Genomic DNA, 22,362 nt, shown 5'->3' with positions numbered 1-22,362 from the left:
ACTCCCAGCATCACAGGACCATGCCAGCCTCAGTAACTACAACTCCCAGCATCACAGGCCCATACCAGCCTCAGTAACTACAACGCCCACCACCACAGGAACCTGCCAGCCTTAGTAACTACAACTCCCAGCATCACAGGAACCTGCCAGCCTCAGTAACTACAACTCCCAGGATCACAGAGCACCGACAGCCCCAGTAACTACCACTCCAGGTATGCTCTGCAGCACACACTCCCAGAATCAGTTACAGAAACTACAACTCCCGGCATGCATTGCACCAGCAGTCCACTCCGATGAAGCCCAGTTACAAGCCCCGCCCTATCTCCCAGCATGCTCCGCTCTGACCTGCTCACTGAGGTTGTTTAGATCCAATGGCCCCAGATCTGAGGGGGAACCTGGAGCCTGAGACCCCCGGGGGCCACAACCATAACCACTACGATTGGTAACAACTGCTCCATCAGCACTGAGTGTATAGTGTGTAATAAATAGTGTGTAATAAATAGTGTGTAATAAATAGTGTGTAATATATAGTGTATAATATATAGTGTGTAATATATAGTGTGTGTCTAATATACAGAGTATAGTGTATAATATATAGTGTGTAATATATAGTGTGTGTCTAATATACAGAGTATAGTGTATAATATATAGTGTGTGTCTAATATACAGAGTATAGTGTATAATATATAGTGTGTAATATATAGTGTGTGTCTAATATACAGAGTATAGTGTATAATATATAGTGTGTGTGTGTCTAAAATGCAGAGTATAGTGTGTGTCTAATATGCAGAGTATAGTGTGTCTAATATACAGTGTATAGTGTATAATATATAGTGTGTGTCTAATATACAGAGTATAGTGTATAATATATAGTGTGTGTCTAATATACAGAGTATAGTGTATAATATATAGTGTATAATATATAGTGTGTGTCTAATATACAGAGTATAGTGTATAATATATAGTGTGTGTCTAATATACAGAGTATAGTGTATAATATATAGTGTATAATATATAGTGTGTGTCTAATATACAGAGTATAGTGTATAATATATAGTGTGTAATATATAGTGTGTGTCTAATATACAGAGTATAGTGTATAATATATAGTGTATAATATATAGTGTGTGTCTAATATACAGAGTATAGTGTATAATATATAGTGTATAATATATAGTGTGTGTCTAATATACAGAGTATAGTGTATAATATATAGTGTGTGTCTAATATACAGAGTATAGTGTATAATATATAGTGTGTGTCTAATATACAGAGTATAGTGTATAATATATAGTGTATAATATATAGTGTGTGTCTAATATACAGAGTATAGTGTATAATATATAGTGTGTGTCTAATATACAGAGTATAGTGTGTAATATATAGTGTGTGTCTAATATACAGTATATAGTGTGTGTCTAATATACAGTGTATAGTGTGTAATATATAGTGTGTAATATATAGTGTGTGTCTAATATACAGAGTATAGTGTGTAATAAATAGTGTGTAATATATAGTGTATAATATATAGTGTGTGTCTAATATACAGAGTATAGTGTGTAATATATAGTGTGTGTCTAATATACAGAGTATAGTGTGTAATAAATAGTGTGTAATAAATAGTGTGTAATAAATAGTGTGTAATAAATAGTGTGTAATAAATAGTGTGTAATAAATAGTGTCTAATATGCAGAGTATAGTGTGTAATATATAGTGTGTGTGTGTCTAAAATGCAGAGTATAGTGTGTGTCTAATATGCAGAGTATAGTGTGTCTAATATACAGTGTATAGTGTATAATATATAGTGTGTGTCTAATATACAGAGTATAGTGTGTAATATATAGTGTGTGTCTAATATACAGAGTATAGTGTGTAATAAATAGTGTGTAATAAATAGTGTGTAATAAATAGTGTGTAATAAATAGTGTCTAATATGCAGAGTATAGTGTGTAATATATAGTGTGTGTGTGTCTAAAATGCAGAGTATAGTGTGTGTCTAATATGCAGAGTATAGTGTGTCTAATATACAGTGTATAGTGTATAATATATAGTGTGTGTCTAATGTGCAGAGTATAGTGTGTCTAATATATATAGTATCTTATATATAGTGTATAATATACAGTGTATAGTGTGTAATATATAGTGTATTTCTAATATACAGTGTGTGTAATATACAGTGTATAGTGTGTATTATATAGTGTATTTCTAATATACAGTGTGTGTGATAGTGTGTGTAATGTACAGTTTGTGTGAAAAATATAGTGCAATAAACATTGTGTGTGTAATTTGTTTGGACTCTAGGAGCAAGCTAAAAAAGTCAGCTTTTTAAAAACTAGCAAAGTTTAATTTACAACAAGAAACATACAATTCTTAAAGAACAACTACTTATTAACATAGTTGTTCTGGTGCCTATAGCCTGTCACTGTAGCCTTTTTAATATAAACGCTACATTTTCAGAGAAAAGGCAGTGTTTACATTACTGCCTAGTAACACCTCTATTGGAAAAAGAGGAGGAATACTGCACTCTTGAGATCCAGGTGCTGCCTAACCTGGGGTTGGCTGTCCCCACTTCAACAGTTTTGAACAAAAGTATGGTCCAGGCACTCAGGATTCAACTCAAACGTTGCACTTGTTTCCAATAAATCTGCTGTTGAATTGAATCGTGAGAAGTAACACTTCTAGTAACAGTCACGCAGACGGCCACGAGAGAGTCCTGTGTCCGTGCTCCACGCTCTGCATAGAGGTGCTGAATGTTACCCATAGAGAACATGCGCAATATCCTCCCGATGCTTTCCTATGGAAAAGCATCGGCTTAGCAGGGATCATAAAGATTGAGGTGGGACAAGCATCTGTGAAACCGTCACGGTGTGGGAAAAAAGGTGAGTAAAAACACCTTTCTCTCTGATCAGAGGGTGGCAGGTACCTAAACTGACACACTCTCTGGCAGACAGAGACACACACACACACTCAGACAGACACACACACAAACTCTGACACACAGACTGACAGATTCACATACAAACACACACACACATTTTCTCACACACTCACAAATTGAATATTTTTTGTATTTTAATCCACCCAGCCTCCCTACCTTTGGGGGAGTTGAGTGGATCTTTCCCTGTGGTCCAGCAGGGCTGCTCTCTCATTCTGCATGCGAGGGAGCAGTAATCTACCTGCGGCTCCTCCCTGCTCCCTCACGCTCTCTTTTGTGATGCCGTGGCTGGAATTACCGTATATACTCGTGTATAAGTCGATCTCATGTATAAGTCGAGTGCAGTTTTGTGACCAACAATTGTGAAATATGCTATGCCTCGTGGATAAGTCGAGGGTAAAACTTGGGGCTATGAAATTCTGTGATTTTTATAATTATATACACACACACTCATACAAACACACACTCTGCATTATATACACACACACTCATACAAACACACACACACTCTGCATTATATAAACACTGTGTGTTTGTGTGAATGCAGAGTGTGTGTTTGTATGAGTGTGTGTGTATATATAATGCAGAGTGTGTGTGTAGTGTGTGGGGAGGGCATTTTTATTATTTTTAATTTTTTTATTTAAATATTCTAATTTTTTATTTTAATATTATATTTTTTTATTAAATTTTTTTTATTATTCACATTTTTTTTTTTTATTCACATTTCTTTTTTTTTTGTCCATGGTGGTCCAGTGGTGTGTAATGTGCAGGAGGGGGGCTGGCAGGAAGCGTTTACTTATCTTTCCTGCAGCTCCTGTCAGCTCCCTTCTCCTGCGTTCTGGTCAGCTCCCCTGTAAGTCTCGCGGTCTGCGTGCCGCGTTGCCACGGTAACCCGTGGCAACGCTCTGACGCCGCGGCTCTTGTGAGATTTACAAGGGAGCTGACCAGAACGCAGGAGAAGGGAGCTGCAAGAAAGGTAAGTAAACGCTTCCTGCCAGCCCCCAACAGGACCGCCGGGCTTGTAATGAGCCCGGCGGTCCTGGTCTGTATTATGGCAATGTAAGTTGCCATAATACAGACATTAACTCAAGTATAAGTCGAGTGGGGGTTTTTCAGCACAAAAAATGTGCGGAAAAACTAGACTTATACTCGAGTATATATGGTACGTCATATTCCGGCACCCGGCATCACTATACAGCGCGAGGGAGCAGAGAGGAGCAGCAGGAAGATTACTGCTATCTCTCATGCTTCCTCAGCCTGCCGACTCCATGATTCCCACGGCGTCCACCTCCATGCTCCCTGAGCCTGCTCGTGAAAACTATATAATGTGTGTGATTAATATATATTGTGTACTCTGTGTTTATATAACACTTGTAATAACTATATACTGTGTGTAATTTATAATGTATATTTATACAGTGTGTCTGTTCTACGTGTATTTATACAGTGTGTGTATGTGTACAGTTTGGGTTTATATACTACTGGTACAAACTATATATTGTGTATACGCCTACCCCTGGCAGGGCTGGTATATTCTGACCTGTTTGTCTTTCTTTCAGACCGCATTGCATCTTGCCTTGCTCCATTATGAGAGATTCTCGTTGCAGCTGATACTCTACTGACAGAAGGTTCAGTAAAATGGCAGACAGTTTGAAAAGCTTCCTACAGGACCTCACGCGGGTATGTGAGCACTGTATATTAAAGGGGCATTTTAAGCACCATAAATACTACAGATTGCTGTAGATTATTGTGCATGGAGTCCATTTGTGTGGGAATGAGGAATTATCTCGCTCACTGCAAGATAGATGGCGGTGCCCTTGGGGGACAGAATCAGGTAAGTATATCTCACCACCACTGCACCCCTAGTCCCCAGGCTTTTGCAATATATAACAGAGCTATTTTAATGGAACACTCCAGGCACCATAACAACTTCATCAGAATAGCTCAGTGGCTTACCTTCATGGGTTAAACCGCTAATGAACATATTGTTGAATTCAGTGATACTTATGCTGATCTCCGAGACTTGAGTCGAAAGCCTCAGACACAGGTAGCTCCCAATTCACAAAAACGGCTTTAGGAACGTATTTGTCTGTTGGCATTGTAACTACTTAATTCCGATAACCTTGGTATTGTGTAGTTTTCCTTTTAAGAAGCAAAATGCAGTTTTGGGTGGTTTGAAAATTACCTCGGTCATCTGAACACCAGCTGTCCCTCTGTATTTCTTCGATGCCACTAAATGACCCTCTCACACTTTTACAGCCTTTTTTCTCTTTATTATTATTATTTATTTTATCTGTATAAATGATGCTGTAGTTTTCTGGAAAAAAATATTTTCCCCTCCAGATTAGAGACAGCGCACGACAACAGGGATTTCAGTAATCTGGAGGTGAACAAAGCAGGCATACCTATACTAAAAATGTACAATATCCTCCAACTCCTGCCTCGGCACTACATAGGGCCCCCTTATTAATGAATTCCTGGTTCTTTGCTTGCCTTCAGCAGGATAGGTAGTCAGACGTACCCCCTTTTGGTTCTTTTTTTCACGGAGCATGGTGAATGAGCCGCAGCAGGGATGCTCTGCTTCGTTCTGCCACAGAAGCGCCGACTGATAAGGCCTCTGCACAGGTTGCGATGCGTTCCAGCGATAAATCACGGCGTGCATTGTGCAATGCGATTTCAATCAATTCAGGAGTCAAAATTTTAAATTTTTACAGATTTTGAAAGTCTAGGACATGGGAGGATATTTAGCCCAACAGCCACTACCTGTTTGTCGGTTGCACTCAATCTCTGTCGCAAGTGTGTTCTCATCTGCCCTCAAGCACACTTTGATCCATTGTGGTAAGACATTTTGTTTTTACCTTATGGTTTCTAGCCTAATTTTGCCCTAGTTCAGTATTACATTTTTTTTTTTCTTCTCAATTTTCCTTGTTAAGTATGTGTAATCCGGAGTCCATGAAGAGATCTACTGAGAAAGGAAAATGCACTTCCAAATCCAAACATTTAACCCCTTAAGGACACATGACGTGTGACATGTCATGATTCCCTTGTATTCCAGAGGTTTGGTCCTTAAGGGGTTAATCTGTGCTTCATGTGTGCAACCTGTGCCAGATGGATATAAAAGGCATATCTGTGCAGTTTGATCAGAAGAATCAAAAAAGTCAGAAATCTCCTAATTTTTAAGCTAGTTCCAGCAGAACTTACAACAGAACTTTTTTAGAAAAAATATCTGCAGCTATTTGGTGCGCTCAAGGATCTGTTAGTTCTTAACCGACTATTAAGGAAAAGGCGTAGAATGTGGGAATATTCTGATTCAAGTTCAGATTTCTCCCTTTAGAAAACTTCTGAGGATAATTCCAATGAATCCTCTGATGAAGAGTGTTCTTTTGAAGAAGAATGCATTAACAAGATTCTTAAAGAAGTGCAGTGCTAATGGAAAATTAACAAGTTAATCCTTCCTATTTAAAATAATAAATTTTGAGGGAATGGAAATATCCAGCTAAAAAGCCATTTATATCTAAACACTTTGAAACAACCTTTTCTAAAGGAACCAGAGTGTGAATTGGAGGATCTACCTGTAGTACACATTTCAATAGCCCAATTAGGAAAGAAGACTACTTTGCCCATTGTGAAAATGTTTTATCTCTTCCTTAAAGCGTTTTCTCTCCTCAACATCTGCCCTGATTGCAGGTACTATGGTGGCCAAGGCTCAGAAAATCAAAAAGTGCTCCAAAAGAGAGGCCATGTGTCTGCTGGGCCTGTTTACAGCATCTGTCCCAGCACTCAGTTAGGCACAGTCAAGAATTAGGCCACTCCAAGAGAATATTCTAACTTTTTAGAACAGGCAAACATCCATTTAATGAAACGGAACAGTTGCACTCTCAGAAGTAAGCAGTGGTTTACAACGTCTATTTTTCTTCAGGCAGGTCTTTCCTTTCGGACAAAGTTTTTTTGTTTTTTTTTTACATTTATTTATTTATTTTAATTCTCACAGCAGATGCCTCGAGTCAGGGCTGGGATGTGCATCTAGAGAAAAAAAAAAAGCAATGAAGTTGGAATTTACAGGATGCGAAAAGATAACCAAACTTCAAGCAACTAAAGGCAATATGACTGACTACTAGCGTTCAGGTCGCAGATCCTGAATCATCATGTTTAAATCAGGTCAGGCAATTCTAAAGCACTGATGTACATAAACAAACCAGGAGGTACAAGGAATTTTTGTCTGGAAAAAACGTGTTCACAGATTATGATCTGGTCTGAAATGCATATTTACCCGATCTCTGCTTCCCACATAAAAGGAGAATTCAGCACCCTAGCACCCTACTTCTAATTGCGATCATCTAAAGCATGCAGACTGGTCTCTTTCAACTCAAATTATCCAGAAAAAAAATTTGGTTCTCTTCTGATAGGCCTGATGGCTACAAGAACCAACAGGAAAACAGACAGGGTTGCCTCCTTCAACCCTTTAGACCCTTCAGTTCCATGGAACTCCTCCCTAGCATAAATTTTTATGCCAGTAATTCTCATTCCATGTATCCTACAGAAGATCTTTACAGAAAAAGCAAAAACCATTGCATTTCTTCCTTGGTGGCCCCAGAAGAACCTGATTCTTGATGCTCCTAAACATCCCCACCAGAGAATATTGGAAAATTCCACTGTCGGTAGACATGCTAGAACACTCCATGGTTCCTCTTCAGAGATTTAACCTCACTGCCTGGTTACTGAATGCCAAATCTTGAAACCTTAAGGGCTGTCTCTAGAAGATATTAAGATTCTTAAGTCTGCGAAAAAAGATTCTACATTCATTGTTCTCGTATTTGGAAAATAGTCTGTGCTTGGTGTTTCATGATCCGGGAAGACCCTTTGACCGCATCCATTCTGAACACCCTCCGGTTTCTACAACTAGGCTTTGCTAAAGGGTTTTGCCTAGCCACGCTCAAGGTTCAAATATCTGCCCTTAGTTTCTTCTCCTTTAGAAACTTGGCGTCTTAGTGGACTTCAAGCATTGAATTCTAATCCTCCATTCCTGATATTCCATAAGACAAAATGGTACTGAAGCTTGATCCATCCTTTATTCCTAAAGTCTGCTCATCACCAACTTCAACCAAGAGATTTTTCTTCCCACATTTTACGGAAATCCTTCTAATGCAATAGAAGAAAAGTTTCACAGCCTTGACATGAAGTGTTTATTGATGCAGTACTTGGAAAGAACCTATCCTATTCGAAAATCAAACAGGCTATTTGTCCTGTTTCAAGGTGCAAGAAAAGGTCCAATGGCATCAAAGAGTTCACTAGCTAGATGGATCAAAGAATCAATTTGATTAGCCTATATCTCCTCGCAGGTTTCTCCTCTACAAACTATAAAGGCTCATTCCATGAGAGCACTGTCCACATATTTGGCCTTTAAGACTTTGGCTACTCTTTCGCAAATTTGTTCTGCAGCAATTTGGTCTTCACTCCACACTTTTACTAAGCGTTAACAGTTAGACATACAGGCCACTGAAGACGCAAGCCTTTACAGATTGCTTGTTGATCCCTGTTGTTGCGCACTGCCTCTAATCTGGTGGGAAAAGTATACATTTTACTTACCGTTCCCCCCCCCCCCCCCCCCAATTTAACACATTACTTTTGCAGTTATCCAGCTTTTGTATTTACTGGGTATTATTTAGTAGAGAGGCACTTTTATAGTGCCAAGGAAGGAGTTGAGAGGGGAAGCGTCTTGTTCATTTTTATTTTGGGTATGCCTGCTTTTTTCCACTCCAGTTTAGATAAATCCCTTTTGTCATGCACTGCCTCTAATCATAAGAAAAAAGAGATTTGGGGTAACATTTTGGCTTTTTTTTTAAAGGGACACTAGAGTCACCACAACAGCCTTGGCTTAATGAAGCAGTTTTGGTGTATAGATCATGCGCCTGCAGTCTCACTGCTCAATTCTCTGCCATTCAGGAGTGAAGTCACTTTGTTTATACATTCCTAGTCACACCTCCCTGTATGTGACTTACACAGACTTTCTAAACACTTTCTGTAAAAAGAGATTTAATGTTTATACTTCCCTAACTGCACAGTATGTTTAATTTAAAATTGCTTTATTCCTGCTATGATTGTGGCCTCCTAAACCCTGCAAGGGTAATCCTGTATGTGATTACAGTTCAATTCACAGAGCAGGAGATATCAACTTTTAAAGTAAGTTAAAATCTGATTGAAAATTAAACCTTTTTTTCATGCAGGCTGTATCGGTCACAACCAGGGAAGGTATGGCTAGGGCAGCACAAACAGAAATAAAAGTAATTTATCTCCTAAATGGCAGAGAATTGAACAATGAGACTGCAGAGGCATGATCTATACACAAAAACTGCTTAAAGGACCACTATAGGCACCCAGACCACTTCAGCTTAATGAAGAGAAACTGCTATGTTTACCTATGGGTTAATCCAGCCTCTAGTGGCTGTCTTGACAGCCGCTAGAGGCCCTTCCGCGCTTCTCACTGTGATTTTCACAGTGAGAAGATGTCAGCGTCCATAGGAAAGCATTGAGAATCCTTTCCTATGGACTGGCTGAATGCGCGCGCGGCTTTTGCTGCCCATGCGCATTCAGCAGGTGACGTCAGAAGAGGGAGGAAAGTCCCAGCGCCGAGGGAGCCCGGCGCTGGAAAAAAGGTAAGTGATTAACCCCTCCCTTCCCCTTCAGCGCCACGGGAGTGGGACCCTGAGGGTGAGGGCAGGAAAACGAGTTACAGGAAAACGAGTTTGTTTTCCTGGCACTATAGTGGTCCTTTAATTAAGCTAAACTTGTTTTGATGCCTATATTATCCTTTTTATTCACATTTCCCAGCATGCTTCCTTTACTTAATTTGCTAATTTTCTGTCTTTTTAAATCTTGGGAAAAGATTGATGCTTAAAAATAAATAAATCTATCTATCCCCTTCCATGTGACTTTCAAAGCAAGCCTCCTGAAATCTGCCATTAAAGGGACACTATAGTCACCGGAACAACTACAGCTTATTGTATTTGTTCTGGTGAGTATAATCATTCCCTTTTTCAGAGAAAATGCAGTGTTTACATTACAGCCTACGGATACCTCCACTGGCCACTCCTCACATGGCTTCTAGAGGTGCTTCCTGGGGCAGTGCTGTACAGTGTGACTGACATTCAGTCTCTCCATCCTCTGCATGCAGATACTAAACTTTCCTCATAGAGAAGCATTAATTCAACGATCTCTATAAGGAGATGCTGATTGGACAGGGTGGCGTTTGGCTTGTGCTGGCTCTTCTCCTGATCTGCCTTGACAGTCTCAGACAATTCAATGCTTTCCTATTGGAAAGCATTGTGATTGGCTTTGAATAACACTTCTGATGATGTTAGTCAAGCAGGCAGATCAAGGGCAGAGCCAGCAGCAGCAGACTGGAGTAAACTTAAAAGATTTTGCTATATTTGGGGTGATGGGGGAGGGGGGCTAGATAGTGGTTTTAACACTTCAGGGTAAGGTATATATGTTTGCGCATAGTGTGCCTTTAAAATATCAGGAAAAAAAACTATTTATTTAAACACAACATAGAGTGAGCAGCTGCTCGAATGTTTAATGTTTAAAGTGACTTTGTCCATCACTGCTATGGCTCTACAAGTTCCAGATAGCTATTCCCAGCTGTGTTCTAATCTAACGCTTTCACTTTAATAGTTGTGCTTACTTTCAGCTGGAAGCCGCTGATTGTTTTGCAGTTAAGGGCCATTTAGTTGCTAATTCTTAAAGAAGACACAGAGTTTTGCAGAGGAATATTTCATCATTTCAGACTTTAATTATTTTTCCAGGGCATCAAAGATTCCATTTGGGGAATCTGCATGATCTCGAAGCTCGATGCTCGGATCCAGCAGAAAAGGGAGGAGCAGAGAAAGCGACGCGCTAGCAGTGCTCTCGCACAGCGGAGGGCTCAGACTGAGGAAAAGAAGACGGACAAGTGAGTCAACCTTATTGTCTGTATTATGCTGTCTGTACATAACAGCGAGATCTAAATTATCAATCCAGATTGTATGATCTGTGCCCTGCCAAACCTGTAACATGCTGAGCTGGACACAGAGTGCAATAGGGGCACGACCTCTGGTGTCAGACAGTCTATGCTGTGATTGGAGGGAGGGGGGCACTGACCTCTGGTGTCAGCCAGTCTATGCTGTGATTGGAGGGAACGGGGCATTGACCGCTTGTCAGCCAGTCCATGCTGTGATTGACACGAGGAGTCAATGCCTCCTTTCCCCCTCCTTCTAGCCAGTCCATTCTGTGATGAAGGAGGAAAGAAGGCATTGACCCCTCGTGTCAGCCAATCCATGCTGTGATTAGATGGAGGGGGGCACTGACCTCTCCTGTCAGCCAGTCTGTGCTGTGATTGGAGGGAACGGGGCATTGACCTCTTGTGTCAGCCAGCCTGTGCTGTGCTGTGATTGGAGGGAGCGGGGAACTGACCTCTTGTGTCAGCCAGTCCATGCTGTGATTGGATGGAGGGGGGGCACTGACCTCTCCTGTCAGCCAGTCTGTGCTGTGATTGGAGGGAACGGGGCATTGACCTCTTGTGTCAGCCAGCCTGTGCTGTGCTGTGATTGGAGGGAGCGAGGAACTGACCTCTTGTGTCAGCCAGTCCATGCTGTGATTGACACGAGGAGTCAATGCCTCCTTTCCCCCTCCTTCCAGCCAGTCCATGCTGTGATTGACCCCTGGTGTCAGCCAATCCATGCTGTGATTAGATGGAGGGGGCACTGACCTCTTGTTCACTGGGCTGTTGTCACATCAGCTTTCAGGTTGAATATTATTTTTGAAGCCACTGTAACTCGTATAGTTAATCATGAAGGAGAATATTTATATTAAAGTTATTTTCCTTTATTTTCTATCATCTATTTCAGTGAACCTCGTATCATGACCAGAATCTTTCACTGTTGTGCGTGGAATGGTGGCGTTTTCTGGGTATGGAAATAATCTGTCTCTGATGTTTCAACAGAGGTTGTTCAAATGCAAAAATAGATAGCATTTTGTCAAACTCCTTCATTAAGCATCATAAAAATCCTTAAAATTGACTTGAATAAAATATTAATATTGTGTTCCTCCAAAACACAAGCTAGTATAATTGTCATTTATTTATGAAATGTGGAGTTCTAGGTAACATGGCTTAATTTGGCAGATCCAAAAAGATACAGATGGATGAGAGAGCCCCTTCTGCAAGTATATATTCCTATAGAGTTAGTGTAACATGGGCTTCATATATCTGTTCCAATATTCTCTTATATATGTTCTGCTGCTGAGTTCCTTTATCTGTGCTACTGAGTTCCTCTGTCTGTGCCCCTCTTCTCTCTGCTGCTGAAATTCCATATCTGTACCACCTCTTCTCTCTGCTGCTGAATTCCTCTGTCTGTGCCCTCTTTTCTCTCTGCTGCTGAATTCCTATTCTCCCAGTTGCTTAATTCCCCTTTCTGTACCTGCCTTTCTCACGGTTGCTGGATTCCTCCTCTCTCTCTGTGCTGCTAAATTCTCGTATCTGTACCCTCTCTTCTCTCTGTGCTGCTGCATTCCCGTGTCCCCTCTTCTCCCTGCTCCTGAATTGCCCTATTTGTACCCCGTTTTATCTGTGCCCTCTCTTCTCTCTGCTGCTGAGTTCCCCTATCTGTACCCCCCCCTCTCTCTACAGCGTAATTCTCCTATCTGTGCTGCTGAATTACTCTATCTGTAAACCCTCTTCTCTCTGCTGCTGAATCTCCCTATCTATACCCCTCTTATCTCTGCTGCTGAATCTCCCTATCAGTACCCCCTCTTCTCTCTGCTGCTGAATTCCCCAGTGACCCTGATCCCTTACCCTTCTCTGAACCCCTGTGTTCCCCCTGACTCCTCCTTTGTGCCTCTGATTCCACCTCGTCTGAACTACTGTATGAGTCCACTTTCTGGATCCTCCTGAAAGGGCACATGTAATGTTTCTGTAGATATGAGACTGAAGAGGTGTGTTGGTTTAAATCACTCTCTTTATTCACTTCTGGGTGGTGCCACGTGGGGGAAGGAGTCTGCCCTAAAACACACTCAAGTAACACATATTGTGCCAGTCATCAGGCTCCATATCGCTCAATATGCTTGGGTGGTATATAAGGGATTGTTTCTTTTTTACTTTTAATGTAATTAATCTTATCTCAATACTAGGTTTTCATTTATCTCTGTCAATAGGATTTCTCAGTTTAAAAATGTATAAATTATTTTTATTTATTTAAACAATTTGTTTTCTTAGCTTAGTCTCTTCTTGTTTTATCGGATGATCATCCCTCTTCTCCAAACCTTTACAGCCTGGATAATTGGTGAGTTTGGCTACTAACCTTGTTTGCACTAATTTGATCAACTGCAAAATATTGATTTACTTTTGCATTCAGGAATGCTGTGGGTAATGAGGCACAACTACATGTCACAAATAACCTTATCTGGTAAGACAGAAACATGTGTGGGCTGGCTCCTACTGCCAGAAACATGCACGGACTGGCTCCTACCGCCAGAAACATGCGCAGGCTGGCTCCTACTGCCAGAAACATGCGCAGGCTGGCTCCTACCGCCAGAAACATGCGCGGGCTGGCTCCTACTGCCAGAAACATGCACGGACTGGCTCCTACCGCCAGAAACATGCGCAGGCTGGCTCCTACTGCTAGAAACATGCGCAGGCTGGCTCCTACCGCCAGAAACATGCGCAGGCTGGCTCCTACTGCTAGAAACATGCGCAGGCTGGCTCCTACCGTTAGAAACATGCGCAGGCTGGCTCCTACCGCCAGAAACATGCGCAGGCTGGCTCCTACCGCCAGAAACATGCGCAGGCTGGCTCCTACCGCCAGAAACATGCACAGGCTGGCTCCTACTGCTAGAAACATGCACGGACTGGCTCCTACCGCCAGAAACATGCGCAGGCAGGCTCCTACCGCCAGAAATATGCGCAGACTGGCTCCTACCGCCAGAAACATGCGCAGGCTGGCTCCTACCGCCAGAAACATGCGCAGGCTGGCTCCTACCGCCAGAAACATGCACAGGCTGGCTCCTACTGCTAGAAACATGCACGGACTGGCTCCTACCGCCAGAAACATGCGCAGGCAGGCTCCTACCGCCAGAAATATGCGCAGACTGGCTCCTACCGCCAGAAACATGCGCAGGCTGGCTCCTACCGCCAGAAACATGCGCAGGCTGGCTCCTACCGCCAGAAACATGCACGGACTGGCTCCTACCGCCAGAAACATGCGCGGGCTGGCTCCTACTGCTAGAAACATGCGCGGGCTGGCTCCTACTGCTAGAAACATGCGCGGGCTGGCTCCTACTGCTAGAAACATGCACGGACTGGCTCCTACCGCCAGAAACATGCGCGGGCTGGCTCCTACCGCCAGAAACATGCGCGGGCTGGCTCCTACTGCTAGAAACATGCGCGGGCTGGCTCCTACCGCTAGAAACATGCGCGGGCTGGCTCCTACCGCCAGAAACATGCGCAGGCTGGCTCCTACCGCCAGAAACATGCGCAGGCAGGCTCCTACTGCTAGAAACATGCACGGACTGGCTCCTACCGCCAGAAACATGCGCAGGCTGGCTCCTACTGCTAGAAACATGCGCGGACTGGCTCCTACCGCCAGAAACATGCGCAGGCTGGCTCCTACCGCCAGAAACATGCGCAGGCTGGCTCCTACTGCTAGAAACATGCGCGGACTGGCTCCTACCGCCAGAAACATGCGCAGGCTGGCTCCTACCGCCAAAAACATGCGCAGGCAGGCTCCTACCGCCAGAAACATGCGCAGGCAGGCTCGTACCGCCAGAAACATGCGCAGGCAGGCTCCTACCGCCAGAAACATGCGCAGGCTGGCTCCTACCGCCAGAAACATGCGCAGGCTGGCTCCTACCGCCAGAAACATGCGCAGGCTGGCTCCTACCGCCAGAAACATGCGCAGGCTGGCTCCTACCGCCAGAAACATGCGCAGGCAGGCTCCTACCGCCAGAAACATGCGCAGGCTGGCTCCTACCGCCAGAAACATGCGCAGGCTGGCTCCTACCGCCAGAAACATGCGCAGGCTGGCTCCTACCGCCAGAAACATGCGCAGGCTGGCTCCTACCGCCAGAAACATGCGCAGGCTGGCTCCTACCGCCAGAAACATGCGCAGGCTGGCTCCTACCGCCAGAAACATGCGCAGGCTGGCTCCTACCGCCAGAAACATGCGCAGGCAGGCTCCTACCGCCAGAAACATGCGCAGGCTGGCTCCTACCGCCAGAAACATGCGCAGGCTGGCTCCTACCGCCAGAAACATGCGCAGGCTGGCTCCTACCGCCAGAAACATGCGCAGGCTGGCTCCTACCGCCAGAAACATGCGCAGGCTGGCTCCTACCGCCAGAAACATGCGCAGGCTGGCTCCTACCGCCAGAAACATGCGCGGGCTGGCTCCTACTGCCAGAAACATGCGCGGGCTGGCTCCTACCGCCAGAAACATGCGCGGGCTGGCTCCTACCGCCAGAAACATGCGCAGGCTGGCTCCTACCGCCAGAAACATGCGCAGGCTGGCTCCTACCGCCAGAAACATGCGCAGGCTGGCTCCTACCGCCAGAAACATGCGCAGGCAGGCTCCTACCGCCAGAAACATGCGCAGGCAGGCTCCTACCGCCAGAAATATGCGCAGGCTGGCTCCTACCGCCAGAAACATGCGCGGGCTGTCTCCTACCGCCAGAAACATGCGCGGGCTGTCTCCTACCGCCAGAAACATGCGCAGGCTGTCTCCTACCGCCAGAAACATGCGCAGGCTGTCTCCTACCGCCAGAAACATGCGCAGGCTGGCTCCTACCGCCAGAAACATGCGCGGGCTGGCTCCTACCGCCAGAAACATGCGCAGGCTGGCTCCTACCGCCAGAAACATGCGCAGGCTGGCTCCTACCGCCAGAAACATGCGCAGGCTGGCTCCTACCGCCAGAAACATGCGCAGGCTGGCTCCTACCGCCAGAAACATGCGCGGGCTGTCTCCTACCGCCAGAAACATGCGCAGGCTGTCTCCTACCGCCAGAAACATGCGCAGGCTGTCTCCTACCGCCAGAAACATGCGCAGGCTGGCTCCTACCACCAGAAACATGCGCGGGCTGGCTCCTACCGCCAGAAACATGCGCAGGCTGGCTCCTACCGCCAGAAACATGCGCAGGCTGGCTCCTACCGCCAGAAACATGCGCGGGCTGGCTCCTACCGCCAGAAACATGCGCAGGCTGGCTCCTACCGCCAGAAACATGCGCGGGCTGTCTCCTACCGCCAGAAACATGCGCAGGCTGTCTCCTACCGCCAGAAACATGCGCAGGCTGGCTCCTACCGCCAGAAACATGCGCGGGCTGGCTCCTACCGCCAGAAACATGCGCGGGCTGGCTCCTACCGCCAGAAACATGCACATACATTTTCAATGTACCTCATCCTAATTCTTACATTGCCGCCATTATCAGATTTGATTTGGGTCACGTGGTGTGTACTCAGCTCCTGACTCTCCAACTTGTGTTTACAGGAGACCCTTCCTTACACGGGGATGTGTGGTCATGGCTGGAGTTTATCCTGATGTCTGTGTTCAGTGCTCTCTGGGTTCTTCCGCTCTTTGTGCTTAGTAAAGTGGTTAATGCCATCTGGTTTCAGGTATGTTCTGCTATGTTATGGGGTCAGATTGGAAATCCATGTTAAAACACAGTGTGCCAGTACTGTGCTCCCATTTCAAAACATGAGAACTTTCTTTCTTCTTTCTTTCCCTGTAGGATATCGCAGATTTGGCCTTTGAATTTTCCGGAAGGAAAGCCCAGGCATTTCCCAGTGTCAGTAAAATCATTGCAGACATGCTGTTTAACCTTCTACTGCAAGCGCTCTTTCTAATCCAGGTAAAGCGGGCTTTAATAAGAAAATTCTAATTCACTGCTGCAGATAATTTAGCATCTGTTATTTTCTATGGATATATTATTTTATTATATATTAGTGTTATAGTGTAACAGTCTGTTCTCGTATTGGCAGGGGATGTTTGTCAGTCTGTTCCCTATTGATATTATCGGACAGCTGATCAGTCTGCTTCACATGTCCCTCCTCTATTCCCTCTACTGTTTTGAGTATCGATGGTTCAATAAAGGTTAGTAAACATTTAGTAACCTTGGGAGACACTGTATTCAGATGGGAAATTATTCTCAAATATCATTTTCTATGTGAAGAGCTGTCTGTTCTGATCACAATTTCCATTGATCCAGGGTGATTGCAATGTAGATCCCATGTAGTAAGCCACACTGCAGACAGGATAGAAATAATACCTTTACATGTAAGCTTTTAGTCAAAAGAATTGCCCAGCATTTGACACCCAATGAAAAATCCATCTGCATGTGACTTTTTGAGGGAATTTGATAAGACACCTAGAGTGTGCTTGTACGCAGACCCTGGATGAATATTTAAAGTGGGAGTACTCATTGTTGTGTACCAGCTGATAGCTCAGTGATTAGTTCTCCAGCTGCAGTGTCTGGAAATATTTGCACTGTTTGTTGGGTTTCTTTTATTTTTTTTCTTTGATGCAGCAGGGTCTATTTTTAAAATGTTTACAGTTTATTTCTGGGAATTTTAAATGAAAGGTGAAGCTGTTGGTGGGTTTTGTTTTTCAGGCTAAGCTGAAACAGAGGTTGTATATCCCATTAATAATCTTTTATTACACCACCAGGAATTGAAATGCATCAGCGTTTATCAAACATTGAACGGAACTGGCCCTATTATTTTGGATTTGGGTTACCCCTGGCTTCCCTTACTGCCATGCAGTCATCCTATATCATCAGGTAATCTCTGAATTCTACATCAGGAGCCATCTGTTTAATGCCTGTTTTAGATTTGCTTTTTAATTGTTTTTTTTTATTTTTTATTATGAATTAATGTTAGACGCTGGCGAGTGACTTTTCACCTGCCCAATTAAGGAGATTGTGTTTTAATGCCGGATAAAAAATTATAAAAGTCGAACCACAAATTACAATGTAATCTTTTTTTCTTGTGTTACTTGCCTTCATTTTCTTCCATTTATTAAGAGTGCACAGCATGCTGCATGCTGGGGAATTCGCAGTGCTGCGTCACATAGTGTGCAGATTGTAGCTGAAACAGTTTCGATTTTTAGGATGACGTAAAAACTTTAAAGCGGGACACTTGTGAACTTTTGTGTTTAGGGTGACGTCTCAATCCCCTGTTATGTCTCCGGTACAGTCATTGGTTTGTCTCGAGAGAAATGTTGTGCAGATGCATGCATCCTCAGGCATTTCTTTGCCAATATCACAAACACGCATACGCAGCGATGCAAGGGTTAATGTCATTTAAATGTGTCCATGTAAACGGGGGGAAAAAAACAGAGATATTTAAAAAAAAAAAAAAAACATAAGTCGCACAAACTATAACTAATTCTTGGTTGGCTGTCAGCTTGGGTATCTTAGCAATGACGTCTCCGCTTTGATACTTTCCACAAAGTGTTTTAGACAAAAGTTAATAAATTGTGATCTGTATCGACTTTATTCTCCGACAGCAGCATTAGTGATGTTTTAAAACAACTGAAAACAAGCAAGATTTCCCCTTCCAGTCAACACTAGATACGGATTCAGATTACATTGTGTCTGTAGTGAAGAGCCTGTTACTGGAGTATTAGAGTATCCCTGCCGAATAGATAATGCTCTGCTACCAGCAAGCCAGCTCAGATAGAAACCTTCATGTATTGATATCTATATTGTACAGCTCAGGCACGGTCCAGACCACAAAGGAGAATCCAATTTCTTTTTAACCACATGATGGCGCTGTCTACTCATATCAGACTTCTAGTTTCTCATATAAAATGTTCCCTGGTATCAAATCCATATAAAAACAAGTAATTTGCTATGTGTCGCATCTCTGGCATCCTCTATGGGTAACGCTGTATCTTTAAAAGCATACACACTTTTATTCGGAGGTTAGGGGCTATGTTTTCCTCCTGTTAAAGAAGAAAATATTTTGTCTTTTTATTTATTTATTTTTTTCCTTTTCCTAGAATGTTTGCATGAATTGTTTATTGATCACATAAAATAAAATCTGGGTGAGAAAATCTAATAATGTTTGTATGTATTTAGATTATTTTCGTTTTAGTGAAACTTAATGTTAATAAAGATTTCCCCCAAAAAAACTGATCCATGTGTCACACTGAGACCCTGACTCTAATCACTGCTAATGCTGCATTCACCCCCAAATGTTCATTGCTAAAGGGGAAGTGTCTCATTTTTTAGGATTTAAATTATTATTTTATTTAATAAATGTCTATTTGTGAGGCGAAAACTTAAAAAAAAAAAAAAAAAAGTGGTAATCCACCCTTCTTTATCCTGTCACTGGGCGCCTCTATCTTAGCTCTCTGTCAATCATTGTTATAAGCTCCGCCCATTGCACCTGGCAGTCCGCATAGAGAGAGCAGACAGAGAGTAGGAGAAATGAAACAACCAGTGTGTGCCCTGGCTGTGCCTTGTCTGAACTGGATTATGATTTAATTTGCTAAATCTTTAATACAAATCGAAAATAAATTGGGGCATCTCATGGAAATATTAACACAAATTGTAGGTGATTTGTAATGTTTCGTTCAGTGCAGTAAATTAGAGAAAAGTAACAGTTTCTCAAATAAATTAAGAAAATGTATATTTTGCTGACTGTGCTAATGGATTTTTATGTTTCTTTACAGTGGCTGCTTATTCTCTATTCTTTTCCCGCTGTTTATTATCAGTGCTAATGAAGCAAAGACTCCTGGGAAAGCCTAGTAAGTATCAAAAATCCCTTTTATTCCGTGTATAGTTGTACCCTATTCAATTAACCTCCCATTTTTTACGTGGAGGCCCTCTACATTCCCATCACTTGTCTACATCGGATTTGTCCTTTTTCAACCCACACGGGGAGATGGGGGGTGGGGGCTTTGTAGAAAACCCCCCTAAATACCTGGCCTAAATAATCTCTTAGGCTTTTCCCTGTAGACACCATTTATACAAGTGGCTGAGAATACAAAATATTTATTAAATTAGTCTTTATGAGTGGAAAGAGAAGCATCTAACATCATGGACGATTTCAATCCACCCGTTACCTTGAGATATAAATCTATCACAAACATATTCCACAGCGCTTTACAATTATAGAAAACAATCTGAGTATCTGAGGTAGGTGGATATGTATTGTTGGGTGTCATGCCTAAGGACACTTACCTGTAAGATGGTCTGAGCGGGGTTGGATCCTGGGTTTGGCTGATTGAGTGTTGCTGATCCCTGCACTGTTTGAACTCCTGTTAGAAGTTTAAGGACAGGGGGGGCTCTGTGTGCTCATGTTTCAGTTTGTGTTGAAGAGGAAAGGAAAGGGTTATTGATCATTTTCGGTTTCGTTGGGACATCTTGTGATCATAAATCTGTTGGGATCAGCACTCCTGGAGCTCACTGAAATTACAAATATTTCATAACGTCAGAACTGCTGCAAAAGCTGCTGCTTCTTGTGATTTATTTAAAAAAAATCTTACAAAAGAGAGTTGAGCATCCTGTCCAAATGAAGAAAGAAATGACTAGCCTTGCTTTGCCTGTTTCAAGCCATTCATTAAACAGTAATGTATGAGATCTCGAAGTTTAGAAAGCCAGGCCAGTAGTAGCAGCTGACATCTTGCTTTATTCCTGATAAATAGTTGTTTACGGGGAGATTCATGTAACTAAATTCTTTTTTTCCTTTTTTTTTGCAGTCCTTTCCAGCTGCGCCTTTTCTCCTTGGTGGTCTTTCTCAGCAACGGACTCTTTCACAAGACGGTTTACCTTCAATCCACGCTAACTGGCTCCACCGGCCCCGAGAAGCAGCCAAGCCCAAAATCTTCACCTGCCAAACAGAGGGGCACTTTGGGGCACTGAGTCACAGCCAAAGCAGTCTTTCCCTCACTCCACGTGCCGTGCTTTTACTATCATCATGTAATGGCGTCAGCTGTTTGTTAGACTTTATTTTACCCGAATCATGCACTTTGGAAGAGGAGAGGCTGGATCTGGCTCCAGCAGACCTAAACCAGATTCTCCACCATGTATTGGGCATAGTGACTGCCATGTGGGTTCCCTCCCCTCTGCTCTTTCCGTAACGGTATCTTAATTCCATCCCATGATTACCCCAATAAAGCAGGTCCAATACATGTTTAAAGGAACACTCAAATGAAAATAACTAAAAAAAAATTATATTTAACCCTTATAGCGTTTCAGCAAGGGGACGGGGGTGTTCCTTTAACCAGAAACTACTCTAAATGGCACACTGTGTAAAGATTGCAAGGTAAAGGGAAGAGTGAGAATTACTATGATCAGCATCTGCCCAATTACATTACTACCGTTTCTTAATCTGGAATTCTCCATTTTAATTAAAAATAATAATTAAATGAAATGATGATTGGAGAATTTACAGCAAACTGAAGCATCGGCTACTCCTTGTAAGCAGCATTCTCTAGCCTGTTTGCAGTCATCTTGGTAAATCGTGGTTTTAATATGATGGGGATGTTACTGATTGTTCATGATTGTGTAAGATTTGGGGTATAGGTAATTTATTTCTCCTGACTCCTCAAATTCTACTTTAATTCCAGTTTGCTCACATCGTTTTAGGTTATTTTTTTTTAAACCCATTTGGCTACAGGGAGTGAAGGCAAAATATTACATACCAAGCTACAGTGCTCAGGAATAGATGGGGTTAATTACTGTTTTTAAAATGTATGTTGGTTGTGTGTGTATGTAAAAATGAGTTTGTGACAAAAAAAATGTTTTAATCTGAAAAATATTTGTATTTATTTTTTGCCTGATTGGTAATCCCAACTAAAAATCTGTGGGGGGCAGGGGAGCGCTTCCCCATGAATGGTATTTTCTATAGCGTGTAGATAATGGGATGATTCTGTTTGTGTGTGTGTATTTGTTATTGTACTAACTGGTGCTCTTTATAAACCATCTGTTCTCATATACTGTGACACAGGTAGGTTCTCATGGGGGCGGTGGGGACTCATAGTTTATCTGTTCAATGAATCATCCCAGGTCAGTGGTGGCTAACATCAGCACCTCACACCTTTTAGGCTGGGAAATGTAGTTCAAAAGTATTTGGGATTGCACTAGTTAATATGTAATTACTTTTTCCTGGCAGTACTGACACAAGTGAGTAGTATCTTCCCCATATGGACAACAAGCTCTGGAAAATTAAAATAATTATATACAATTCCCGCCTACTCCATATAAATGTCTGCTCCTCCAAGCCTCTCCAGTTCTTCTTGTGCCGACATCGGGACGGACAAGTTGCTCTGTTAAAAGCATTACAGGAAAGCTGGATCTCGGTGGCGAGGCACACAGGCTGCTGCCTGGGGGGAACGCGGCCCGAAAGCTCCTTGGGTGGAGAGCTAAGCGGCAGGGCTTCCATACCGAAGTGTTATGGAAAGCAG

At 43.0% G+C, this 22,362-nt stretch overlaps 1 protein-coding gene across 1 annotated transcript; it reads left to right on the top strand.

Annotated features, from left to right (window-relative positions):
* The first annotated feature begins 321 nt into the window (after positions 1-321).
* Positions 322-21,714, top strand: EI24 (EI24 autophagy associated transmembrane protein). Its single transcript, XM_063436759.1, has 11 exons — positions 322-442; positions 4,495-4,615; positions 10,738-10,883; positions 11,818-11,878; positions 13,182-13,248; positions 16,441-16,565; positions 16,682-16,801; positions 16,932-17,043; positions 17,617-17,728; positions 19,627-19,701; positions 20,656-21,714. Exons 2-11 carry the CDS (start codon positions 4,574-4,576, stop codon positions 20,816-20,818), a joined length of 1,023 nt encoding a protein of 340 aa, XP_063292829.1. The 5' UTR covers positions 322-442; positions 4,495-4,573; the 3' UTR covers positions 20,819-21,714.
* The last annotated feature ends 648 nt before the right edge of the window (positions 21,715-22,362 follow it).

This window comes from Pelobates fuscus, chromosome 11 (assembly GCF_036172605.1).
Source record: "Pelobates fuscus isolate aPelFus1 chromosome 11, aPelFus1.pri, whole genome shotgun sequence".
Taxonomy (NCBI): domain Eukaryota; kingdom Metazoa; phylum Chordata; class Amphibia; order Anura; family Pelobatidae; genus Pelobates; species Pelobates fuscus.
The sequence above is the reverse complement of the archived record's forward strand: the minus strand, read 5'-3'. Positions and strand labels throughout refer to the sequence as shown.